Genomic DNA, 11,783 nt, shown 5'->3' on the forward strand with positions numbered 1-11,783 from the left:
ACGTGTGCTGGTGGTTTCTGATGTCTGGGAAAGTGTGCGTACCCGTACGCATACCGGCGGAAAGTTCACGTCCGTGAAAATCTGCTGGAGTTTGGAAGTTTAAGTAGTATGCGCACCCGTACGCGTACTGGCGTAACCAAACTCAAGTCCGGCTACTCAAGTATGCGTACTCGTTTGTGTACTTGAGTGGGTTACTTTCTAAAATCGGTTGTGTACATGAACTTAAACATTTATATTATAAGGAATGCAATCTTTGCAAACCGTGGCTATAATTTTCATGAATTGATTCGAGTGAATCAAACCGATTTTGTTTTGGTTGTGTTCTTGTATACTTCTACGAGAATATAGCAATTGAACGACTCTTTAACTAGTTTCATTTGAGTCATTTGAACTAATTATGGTTAAGATGAATATGGTTGATATGAGAGTTATCATATGGCTAACTTTGGTTAACTATTGTTGAGCCAACATGGTGTACACGTTTAAGTACGGTTCATAAACCAAAATAAGGGTACATTTCATTTGTGTGTAACAAGCTAAGTTCGATCTAACGGTTGAAAGATATTAGCTTGGTTGAATCAGGTTTTTCATCTAACGGTGAATATTGAATGCTTTGTTACCAAGGTAACTTGGATTGCAAACCCTGATTTGAAAACTATATAAAGGAGAACTCTATCAACTGGGAAACCTAATCTCCACACCTTATGTGTGTTACTAGTTGCATAAACTAGAGTTCATTCTCCTTTAACCTTAGGTTTTCCTAAACCTTGTAGGTTAACGACTTGAAATATTTCATTGGGATTGTGAAGCCAGACCCAACTAATTCTCTTGTAGTTGCGTGTTCTGATCTTTCCCGATTTTATCGTTTGAGTACTATCTTCTCTAATATTTTCTCGAGATTAATTTCTCCAATAAGCAAGATAAAACGTGATCACAAACATCTTCGTCCCATCGTTTGTGATTCCACAATATCTAGTTTCGCCATCATACGATTTAGATTATTGGGAGGTGATTGATAATACTTGGCTGTTCTTCGGGAAATAAGACCGGTTTATCAATTGGTTCCTATTCACCTTGATTTATCAAAATACAGAACAAAAACTCTTGGGTATTTATGTGGGAGACAAGTTTATTCAATCCTATATACTTTTCTATATGAGACAGATTTGTTTATCAAGTCTTTGACTTTGGGTCGTAGCAATTCTTAGTTGTGGGTGAGATCAGCTAAGAGAATCAAGTGCGTAGTATCCTGCTGGGATCAGAGACGTAAGTAGCGCAACTGTACCTTGAATCATTGTGAGATTGATTAGGGTTCAACTATAGTCCAGTTTGAAGTTCATTGGCAGTAGGCTAGTGCCTGCAGCGCCTTAACACAGTGTGGTGCTCAATCTGGTCTAGGTCCCGAGGTTTTTCTGCATTTGAGGTTTCCTTCTGGTGTCTGTGTTATTTCTTTTCCGCATTATATTTTGTTATATAATTGAAATATCACAGGTTGTGCGTTGTATCGATCAATTAGGAAATCCAACCTTTGGTTGTTGATTGAGATTGATTGATCCTTGAACATTGATCTTTGGCACCATTCAAGTTTACTCCTCTTATATTCAATCGGGCTCGCAGATTTCTATTTGCTGATCGCGGATTGAATTAAGAGTTAAAGATATAATATCTTTTATATACTTTTCTCTAGATTGAGTCTGACTGTCTAGTTGATTCTCTAGAAAGTATATTAGAATAAGTCCTCTCAGATTGTCAAACGAATTGTTGGGTGTGGTTGTTAGACCCCGTATTTTCATCTTCACTTGATGAATTTGATTTTTCTGGTTCAGGAGGAAGTTATTTCGGATCGATCATACCATTTCCTTTGTCTTCACTATGGTTTTATACAATAAATTTAATCGACGATGAATTGTTTTTGAATCGATGATTAATCGTTTTAAACGAAGAAAAGAATAAAAGAAGAAGAAAAGAAAGAGAGGAGAAGAAGAGAAGGAGAGGAAGACCGACTGACTTCTTTCAAATTTATTTTTTTAAATTAGATTAGTTAATTAATAGAAGAGTAAAAGAGAAATAAGTAAAATTTATTGAGGGTATTTTTGAATATTTACATAGATTAGGTCCCCATATCCACATTTTGATTATAATTATCATGTTAAGCCCCCCAAAACTAAACCTAGTGCAAACCCAATAATAGGATTCCAAAATAAAATATGATTATTAAATTAAGAAGAGAATTACTTTTTTTCTTTTGTGTAATCCATCGCAAAATCTGTTTTTCTTCTAGTAACAGTGATTTTCCCCTAACTATCATGTAATAAGCTTCTTAAATAATATATGGATATTTTAGTCTTTTCATCTCCCAAAGATTACCACCAAAATTTCCAATCTTTTTCTCAAATTGCAAATTTTCGTTAGGTTTCAATTGACAAAAAAAATGGCCATAAAAGGAATTCCCTCCGATCGGCCAGCCCAATTATCTCCGATTCAAAAAAAATAGACTGATTTCATGTACAAATTTAACATGAAACCAACCTATTGAGTTGAAACTAAGGGAGTAAGGATTTTTAAATGGTTCCACAAGAACCGGTGCTGTACCGGTGTAACAAACCCTAAGCCCACGCTGGCACGAGGATGCACGCGCATCGCAAACTAGTAGCCGCGCATGTAAACAACACCAGTCTAGTCTAAATCGCTTCACCCGTTCACTCAAAAAGACTCTCGCCGCACAAAAAGGAGAAAGAAGAAGAGGGGTTACAACCCGAATAAACCCAGAACAGAGAAATTACTCAGCTCCTCCGTGTGCTTCTCTCTCAGACTATCTAATGGCGGCCGAAAATAAACCTCGTTCTAACAACGATGGTAACGCCAAGAAGAGGAAGCAACGTTACCTTCCTCACAACGTACACTCTCTTTCTTTCTCTCTACTAAGAAATTTAGTGTCTGAGATTCAAATATTAAAGGGGGTTTTCTTATCTTTTATTTTAATTTTTGATTCAGAAAGCTGTGAAAAAGGGTTCTTATCCGTTACACCCAGGAGTTCAGGGTTTCTTCCTCACTTGTGATGGTGGAAGGGAACGACAAGCTAGTCAGGAAGCTATTAATGTCGTTGATACTGTATGATTCTCAATTTCTTGATTTTGTTTTTAATACTTTCTTTTGGATTTTAATATGTTTATATGTTCATTTTTGAAACTCATTATATTCTTGTGTTAAGGTTTGTTTATATGTATGAATTGGGGATCGCATAGTTAGGTTATATTTTCTTCTGTTTGCTGTTGTTTGTGTGTTTTATACTGTGAATTTTCTCAATTGGAGGCGTGTAAAATTGGCCTATGTTCAAAATTTTGAGGATGGGATGAACTAATTGGATATCATGTATTACAACTTTGGGAGAACCGTGTATCGGTAGATTTAAGGGAGACATGAATTGCAGCTACAACCTAGACGACTAGACACGGGAAGAAATAGTTCCAAATTCGTGATTGAATTTGTTTCTTCCCAACAAAGCTCCTGTTGGGACAGAAAGACAACTTAATACTTGATCACTTTCATTTTAAGTCTCTGTAAGCCCATGAAAGTTGAATGCTTGGGACTGTGGCTAAAGTTTATTTCCCTTAGGCTGAAGAGGTATATCCCGATGCTTGAGGATAAGATAATGTGATGAAGACATGTTTGAATTCTTAATGAATTGGGACAGTGTTTTTGTTTACCTTGTAAGTTTTGCATGTTGATGGACTCGTCCCAACATTAAACCCCACTTGGTCAGAACAACCAATAAAACGAACCTCTTTTTCTGTTACTAAAATTTCTTTTACCAAGTGATTGTGCTAAGTATCATTGTGAAATGTTGCAAAAAGTAATTTTCAGCAAAATCAAGCATTGTATCCGAAATCTGAAAAATTTGAATCTCTGAGACTAGATACTATGAGCAATAATTATTGTGAGACAAGTTCAAATGTTTCAACTTGGCCTTCAATTTACAATAATGGGATCCTGAGTGGTTTATATTTAGATAAATGCAATCAATTGCTACATAGTATCTTTATATGGAAATAAATTTGCTTCTCTCCTACTAAGCCAATCTTGTTTTGACCTTTCAGTTTTATGAGGAGCTAGTTGATGAAGATGTTGTGGATAAAAAGTGTGCTGTAGAATCCATTAAGCCTGCAAACAAAATAATCAAGTTTGCTGATACTGATTCTTCTAGTGATGATGATGATGATGATGATGATGGCAATGACAGTAAGTCAGAAAAACCTGAAGAGGAGGATGCCAATAATGATAATCAAACAAGTGATGACAACTCCTCCGCGAAAAAACCGCGCCTCGAAACAGATGAAGTAAAAGCTGAAGAATTAGTGGCTGATGACACTGAGAAGAAATCAATTGATGTCGCACCGTGTGAAAACATAGCCAAGGAGAAACTAGTTGAAGCCGCACCGAAATGCGAAAATCTAGTTTCTAATAAAACTGAGGAGAAATCGATTGATCAGCTAATTGAAGCTGAGATCAAGGAGATGGGAGACCGAAGCAAGGTGGGTTGCAACACAAAGAGACTTTTGCCAATATCCTTGGTTAATTGTATGCTTAATAATCTTATGCCTATTCACCTCTTGGCTAGTTTGTTGGAGTTTACCCCCCTTGCTTATATTTCACGTCTTTGACCAGTCCTTGCTTGATCATATCACATCATGTTTCTTTCTAGTTTTTCAACCATATTTAGTGCTTTCTGCTGTTTAGCTTTGTCTGAGCTTTCTAATGGTGACTCATGTATAGCATGCCTATTATAATTATTCTTTCCTGGTGAAATTTTACTGACCAGCATATCAGTTTTCTGTCATCTTTCATTGGCCTATATGATGATCAAGAGATCTTAATGTTGATATGACACTCTGACATTGATATGACATCCGTATGATCTATATAGGAGATGTAAACTTAGTTGACCTTTTCTTTACCCCCCTTACTTATATTTCACGTCTTTGACCAGTCCTTGCTTGATCATATCACATCATGTTTCTTTCTAGTTTTTCAACTATATTTAGTGCTTTCTGCTGTTTAGCTTTGTCTGAGCTTTCTAATGGTGACTCATGTATAGCATGCCTATTATAATTGTTCTTTCCTGGTGAAATTTTACTGACCAGCATATCAGTTTTCTGTCTTCTTTCATTGGCCTATATGATGATCAAGAGATCTTAATGTTGATATGACACTCTGACATTGATATGACATCCGTATGATCTATGTAGGAGATGTAAACTTAGTTGACCTTTTCTTTACCTGCTTTTCGAAACATCATGACTGTTCACTGGTACGACTAAAGAATTCTATACTCGTTTATGAATTTTACACCCCTATCCAGATTAGTGTTTTGGATTTCCATATTTGGTATTTTGTTTCTATATATAATATTGGATATGCATAATTTTGGTCCCATTCGTAATAATTTGGTGTGTCCTCCTTTTGGAGTTGGTTCATTCTCACTTAGTCTAGGATTGGGGCAGCTCCTTGTGAATTTGTCAACTTCTCAATGAATCTTACGATAAATTTTTTCTATTGACCTCCTTTAGTCACTTATTTCAATTGATCTCTTTTTGCTGGATAGTCCACCAATTTAATCTTATAGTATCTTTTATTGTGAACTGATACGAGCCTTTTTTATTCTGTTGTAACAGAGGCGCTTTGTCAGCCTCGACACAGGATGTAATGGTTGTATCTTTGTGCAAATGCTCAAAAGAGATGTAGGCCCTGGACCTGCAGAGATTGTTCAGTACATGATGACATCACTTGCATCTTCAAGGAAACATATGTCAAGGTGCCTTTTTGTTTTTCATTCGGCCAATAAATCACACACATATTTACATAAAATGTCATGTATGTGTGTGGAAGTCATACATAGAGTCATATTTATATCCTGCTTTTGGAAGTTCTTATTATTTTTTCTTAAATGGTTCAGACACTTTAATTTGAGTCTGGCTTGGCATTTTCAGATTCATATTGAGAGTTTTACCAGTTGAAGTGACATGCTATGCTTCTGAAGAGGAGATTTCAAAAGCGATTAAGCCTCTTATTTCCAAGTACTTTCCAGTTGAAGCTACTGCACTGAAGGTACTATGTTCAGTTCATGCCTTGTCATACTGTCGAACCCATTGCCAACTTCCCAAATTTTGTTTTGTTTTGTTTTCTATGTGTCAATATCTTTTAGTTAGAGACTCAGAATAACAATCTGACAAATAGACACAAGCGCATTGTTACTGGCATTTATCCATCAAGTGGTTCTGGACAGACCGTCCTTTTGAACCACTCTAAAACCGTTGAGACACAGAAATGGTGGGCCCTGCCCTGCTGGAGAAAACAGGGGGTCCCGCTTTGATATTGTTAGGGAGTTTAAAATGATGGTCTGGCAAGAATTTTTGTTATCCATTCTTCTATTCAGAAAAGGGTCCATTCTTCTTTTGGAACATTTAGAACATTATTATGATTTCTTTTGAGGCTCGAGTTGTATTGAAATCCCAATAGATAATGATCAGAGTTTATCATGTAAATTTTGCTGACCTTATCGCAATGTGCCGTTTTCCCAAGATCTACTGCAAAGGTCTAATAATATTTGTCTGTTTCATATACCAACAGTGCGTTTTTGATGTTTAAATATGCCACCAGAAGCAATAATGCTTAGATCCTCTACCATTAGAAACTTGTTATTGCTCACTTGACAATTTTTGACAATTCAAGAAGTACCAAGATGAAAAGAAGCAAACAGAAGGTGTTGGTAGTGCACCGTATTTACTGCCTTCCAGTAGAGACCTATAAGAATATGGTTATGAAGACTTGCACAACTGTATGGGCTTGATGTAACTTACTAATGAGCTTAGAAAGATATATTTGAAGTTCTACACTACTAGGATAACTCAGTAGAGTAAGTGATCGAGATGCAAGGCCCCTCCTATCATATAGTCAGCTACAAAGACAGATGTACTTGGGAACCCTTGCCCTAGATGTACGCAGATAGGAGTGGCTAGTTTCACTAACACTTGGAATAGTTATCTTTTTGTCTGATCAAGTGATTGGCTCAGTAGAAACTATGCAATTACAACTGAATTATACATCTGCAGGATCCAGAAGCGATCTTGAATCATTCTGTTGAACTTAGGTCAGGTCATCGGATATATAATCCTAGCCGATTAAAAAAAAGAAGTGTATTTAATCCTATAACCTCTGGAAACAATATGTTTTACTCTGTATGCAGTTTGCAGTACAATATGGGGCCCGTGCAAATACTGGTATAGACAGGATGAAAATAATCAATGCGGTTGCGAAATCAGTTCCCGAGCCTCATAAAGTTGATCTTAGCAATCCAGATAAGACCATTATAGTTGAAATCTGCAAGGTATGCTTTTCCCCTGATGGTTAAATATTTCCTTACTACCCCCTCTTAACTCTTTCAATCAACCAATTTATTTCATTCATATATCAACCTTTTGACTTTGCTTACCTAGGTCGGGCTAAATGGATTGAATGAACTGACATGAACTATTTAACAGGAAGTTCTATAGCAAGATGATAGCACTCTTAATTGTAAAATTAACGCAATCACCATAGTTTTGTTATATACACTGAATTTACTATTTTCTTCACTAAACCGTTTCTTGATTTTGGGCCTTTTATTTGAAATGTTTCAGACACTGTGTTGTATCGGGGTGGTTGAAAAGTACAAGGAGTTATCGAAGTACAACCTGCGACAGCTCACATGCCCGAAACCATAATTTAATCTCATTGAAATTTAGCTTGTGATCCAGTGAGTATTGAGTTAGAGCTGACAATATTCAGTTTCACGTTTTAATGTGTGTTAGTCCAGACTCTAGATTAGTTGCAGATATATAGACTTCTAGATAGAAAATTCATAGAGTAATATAACAAAAAATGAGAGTGGTCTCTAGACAAGAGATGTTTTCTCTTTTTTTTCGTTGCAAAACATATGTAATATTTCAGGGGCTGTTTTCTGAACCTATTAAAATACTTTTCCCCCCCAATTTGCTTTGACTTTAATTTAAATATCTCACCACCAATTTGGGCATCTTAGCCATATGTGATTTATCCATCACTTGTTTTAGCGTCAGATGCACATTTCATCGCTTTAGGTGGTTCTTCACAATGCATGGTATAGGTTGGAGGCCTCTCTGTATATACTTTTAGTTTTGTTTCTGTGTGCAACTGTTATATTTTATATTTGATTGATAAAACATCGTCCGCAATCTTTCCAAAATTACAGATAGTATTCTGTTCAAGTGTCTCATGTCTCATCACACCAGTCATCACATTCACATACATGGTCAAACAGAATGACTAACCAGTCTTAAATTGTACAGTAAGACAACTTTCAGACCCAGCCCTGAGTTCTTTTTCAAGCTTATATTCTCTTCAAGTTCAAGGAAGAAGGCCATCTCAAAAAAAAAAGTACTAAATAAATCGTTCATTTTTTGCGGATTTGCGGTGTGGCTCTTTGTATTATTTGATACTTTTGAAGCCTGGTTGGTTTTGAAAAAAATGGATGTTATCTGGTGGATTGTGCCATAGAATCTGATACTCACAAAAGACTTGTGTTGTTTGTCATACTATCACTCCCGGTTCATAGCATTCCCATAACAGTTTAGCCATCAACTAGAGAATGACATTTTCGGCAACAGTTTTACCATCAAAGAGGAGGCATAATTTCATCCAAACTAGCGTTACACGTCCTCCACGGAATTTTCCTAATTTGATTGTTGTTGGTCGGCGGAATTTTTCTTTAACCTTTTTGCTTTTGTTTGTTGCTTTACCCTAGTTTTACTTGCTTAGCTTGTTGTCAAATGGTTGAAACAAAATTCAAAAGAATATTTTTATCCCCTTTGCATTTTCTGCAGCTTTTTGCTGGATCATGTTCTATTTTCTAAGCAAGGAACCAGTCACTTAAGGTGGGTCTGCTACTGTAATATTGGGCAGGCAAGTCAGGGTGTTAGTCCTTGGGGAGTTGGGTGTAGTTTGGTTTTTTCCTATTAGTCGTGGGGGAGTTTAAAGGAGTCTCTCGAAATCTCTGTTAGTCTGGGAGAGTTTAGAAGAGTCTCACAAACTCCCTAGAAAACCCTGTTAGTCGTGGGGGAGTTTGAAAGAAACTCTCAAACTCCCTGTTAGTCATTAAAATTAGAATGCTAGGGAGTTGGTGTTTTTGGGGGAGTTCTAGGGAGTTTATAGTGTATTTTTTCCTCACTCCAAATCTCTCAAAAAAGTAGAGATTTCTGGAGAGTCTCTCAAACTCCCCATACTCAAAACACCAAACTCTCTCAAACTCCCCACACTCTCTTACACTCCCTCAAAATCCCCAAGATTCAAAATACATTAAACTCCCCCAAACTCACTCGTGGACTAACCGCATGTATGTCTAAATGGCCAATAATCATGAATGCATTAGAAATATTTAGTAATGTTAATTGGACGTGTTAGTCTGGATAGACGCCAATGAAAACAAAACTTAAAATCCTTATTATTTCTCATTAAAATTCTAATTACATTTTCAACAAAATGAACAAAACAATGTATAAAGAGAAACAGAGAGGAACAACTAATCCTGTATGCTGTAATTTCTTTGTTTTATATCTTTACATAAACAAATTGATGTAACCAGACCCCCAGATAAAAGACTACTCCTATAAACCCTTTTAAGAACCAAGAAGAAATTCTTCTTTGGCCTTCCCTCTTCACACCCAAATCTTGCAACAAAAGAAGAAAAATCAAAAGAGAACTCAAAACCCCAAACCAAGGACTAATTATGAGGAGCAATGCAGACAATTCAAAAAAGGAACCAATGCTCCAACAAAGCAATCAGAATTAAGAATAATCAATGAGCTTCTTCTTCTTCTTCTTATGTTCATCTTGTATAGGAACCCACCAAACTCTTAAACTTCTATCAAGGCCTCCACTATAAAGCAAAAAACCACCACCAACACTATATAACGAAGCTTGTAAACACTTAACTGGTTCTTCATGACCATTCATGAACCCTACATTACACAACCCCCCACCTGTTTTCTCTCTTTTCCATATTCCAATGCTTTTATCAGCTGAACCACTGCAAATATAGTCACCCATGAAACTTAAACATAAAACAGACATATTATGCGCTTTAACTTCACAAACTAAATTACAATCCCCATTTCCTTGATTTTCTTCTTCTCAACCCATTATATACCCATCTGAACCACCCCCGTAAACAAATTTCCCATTTTCACAGACAATTACAGAATTCAAAGAAACATCTTTATGTCCAACTAAAACCCTTTTTAAGAAATGAGAAGTAGTTGTTCCTTGTATACTATTCCAGATTTTGATTTTCCCATCTGCTGATGCTGAATAAACTTTACCTTTCTCTGCAACTAACCCATTGATAGCATCATCATGAGCTTTAATCGATTCTAGACATTTCAAATCAGAAACTCTCCAAATTTTAAGGGTTTTATCCCAAGAACCAGAGTAGACTAAACCATTAGAAACAGCTAGACATGAAATGGAATCAGCATGTTCAATCCACAAACATTTATGGTTTCTTCTGATTTGAACATAATTACTCTGTTTCATAAACTTACCTAAATAATCTTTAGTGGTTGGTAATGTCGAAACAAGTTTAAATAGATTCTCTGAACTTCTTGAGACTTTCCAAACTCTAATCCTACTATCTTGATGAGCTGTGAAAACACGGTTCCCGACTGTAACAAGAGCTTTAACAGAACCATCGCCATGACCAAATTTAGCGTATTTCTTTAAATCTGGTTGTTGCCATACAATTATATCTTTACCCTGTGAAGCACTTAATACAAATTCACCACAGAGAGCTAAACAAGAAACTGACCCAATATGACCTGAAAGAATTGCTAATGATTTATACGATGATGATGATGGTGATTTCCAAGTACTGGGCATCACCGAAAATCGATCAGTACTATTATCTTCATTGAATAGGAATCGATTTGAACTTTGCGGACTTTGTTCAGATTCACTATTGCTACTGCTGTTAGTTATTGTTGCAGAAAGTAATGGAGTTTTAGGACTAGTTTCTAAATCTGGGATTTTTCTGAGTAGAACCATGATTAGTTGATATAACTGAAAACTAAATTTCCCTTAAAAATGGGTTTTCCTCTGTTTCTTTGGAATCAAAATCTGATCAGAGAAACGGGATTGAGAATAACTTTAGTTAGAAGTACAGGTTGGAAGGGGATGGTGAGAAGAAATAGATTAAATAGATATAGACGTTAAGAAAGTAGGAGTGTTGGGGGAGCGGCCAAATGGAATTTGAGGCGGAGGTGTAAGTATAACGGCTACTTTGACAAATGTGGTGTAGTTATTTTATATATAATTTGAGTGGAAATTGCTGGTCTCACGTTGAAAGTTAGACCAAAAGCTTGAATTCTAGAGTTCCTGGACCACGACCAATAAGAATCAAGGATTGACGTAGCAAAATATAATGGATAGGTAAATGAGCGCTGAATCATGCTCTTCCTGGAGCACGACCAATAAGAATCAAGCATTGACGTAGCAAAATAAAATGGATAAGTAAATGAGCGCCGAATCATGCTCTTGGCCCCCGACCAATAAGAAACAAGGATTGACATAGCACAATAGAATGGGTGGGTAAATGAGCGTCGAATCATGCTCTTCGTGGGCCACGACCAATAAGAATCAAGGATTGACGTAGCACAATAGAACGGGTGGGTAAATGAGCGTCGAATCATGCTCTTGGCCCCCGACCAATAAGAATC

The 11,783-nt window shown here is 36.5% G+C and overlaps 1 protein-coding gene and 1 pseudogene across 1 annotated transcript; one reads left to right on the top strand and one right to left on the bottom strand.

The window, feature by feature from the left end:
* The first annotated feature begins 2,691 nt into the window (after positions 1-2,691).
* LOC113322940 lies at positions 2,692-8,063 on the top strand. Its single transcript, XM_026571138.1, has 7 exons — positions 2,692-2,897; positions 2,995-3,111; positions 4,098-4,532; positions 5,673-5,812; positions 5,988-6,105; positions 7,244-7,384; positions 7,677-8,063. Exons 1-7 carry the CDS (start codon positions 2,820-2,822, stop codon positions 7,758-7,760), a joined length of 1,113 nt encoding a protein of 370 aa, XP_026426923.1. The 5' UTR covers positions 2,692-2,819; the 3' UTR covers positions 7,761-8,063.
* Positions 8,064-9,628: 1,565 nt separating this feature from the next.
* LOC113320184 lies at positions 9,629-11,254 on the bottom strand (annotated as a pseudogene).
* Between the last annotated feature and the right edge of the window lie 529 nt (positions 11,255-11,783).

Source organism: Papaver somniferum, chromosome 11 (assembly GCF_003573695.1).
Source record: "Papaver somniferum cultivar HN1 chromosome 11, ASM357369v1, whole genome shotgun sequence".
In the NCBI taxonomy this organism is placed as follows: domain Eukaryota; kingdom Viridiplantae; phylum Streptophyta; class Magnoliopsida; order Ranunculales; family Papaveraceae; genus Papaver; species Papaver somniferum.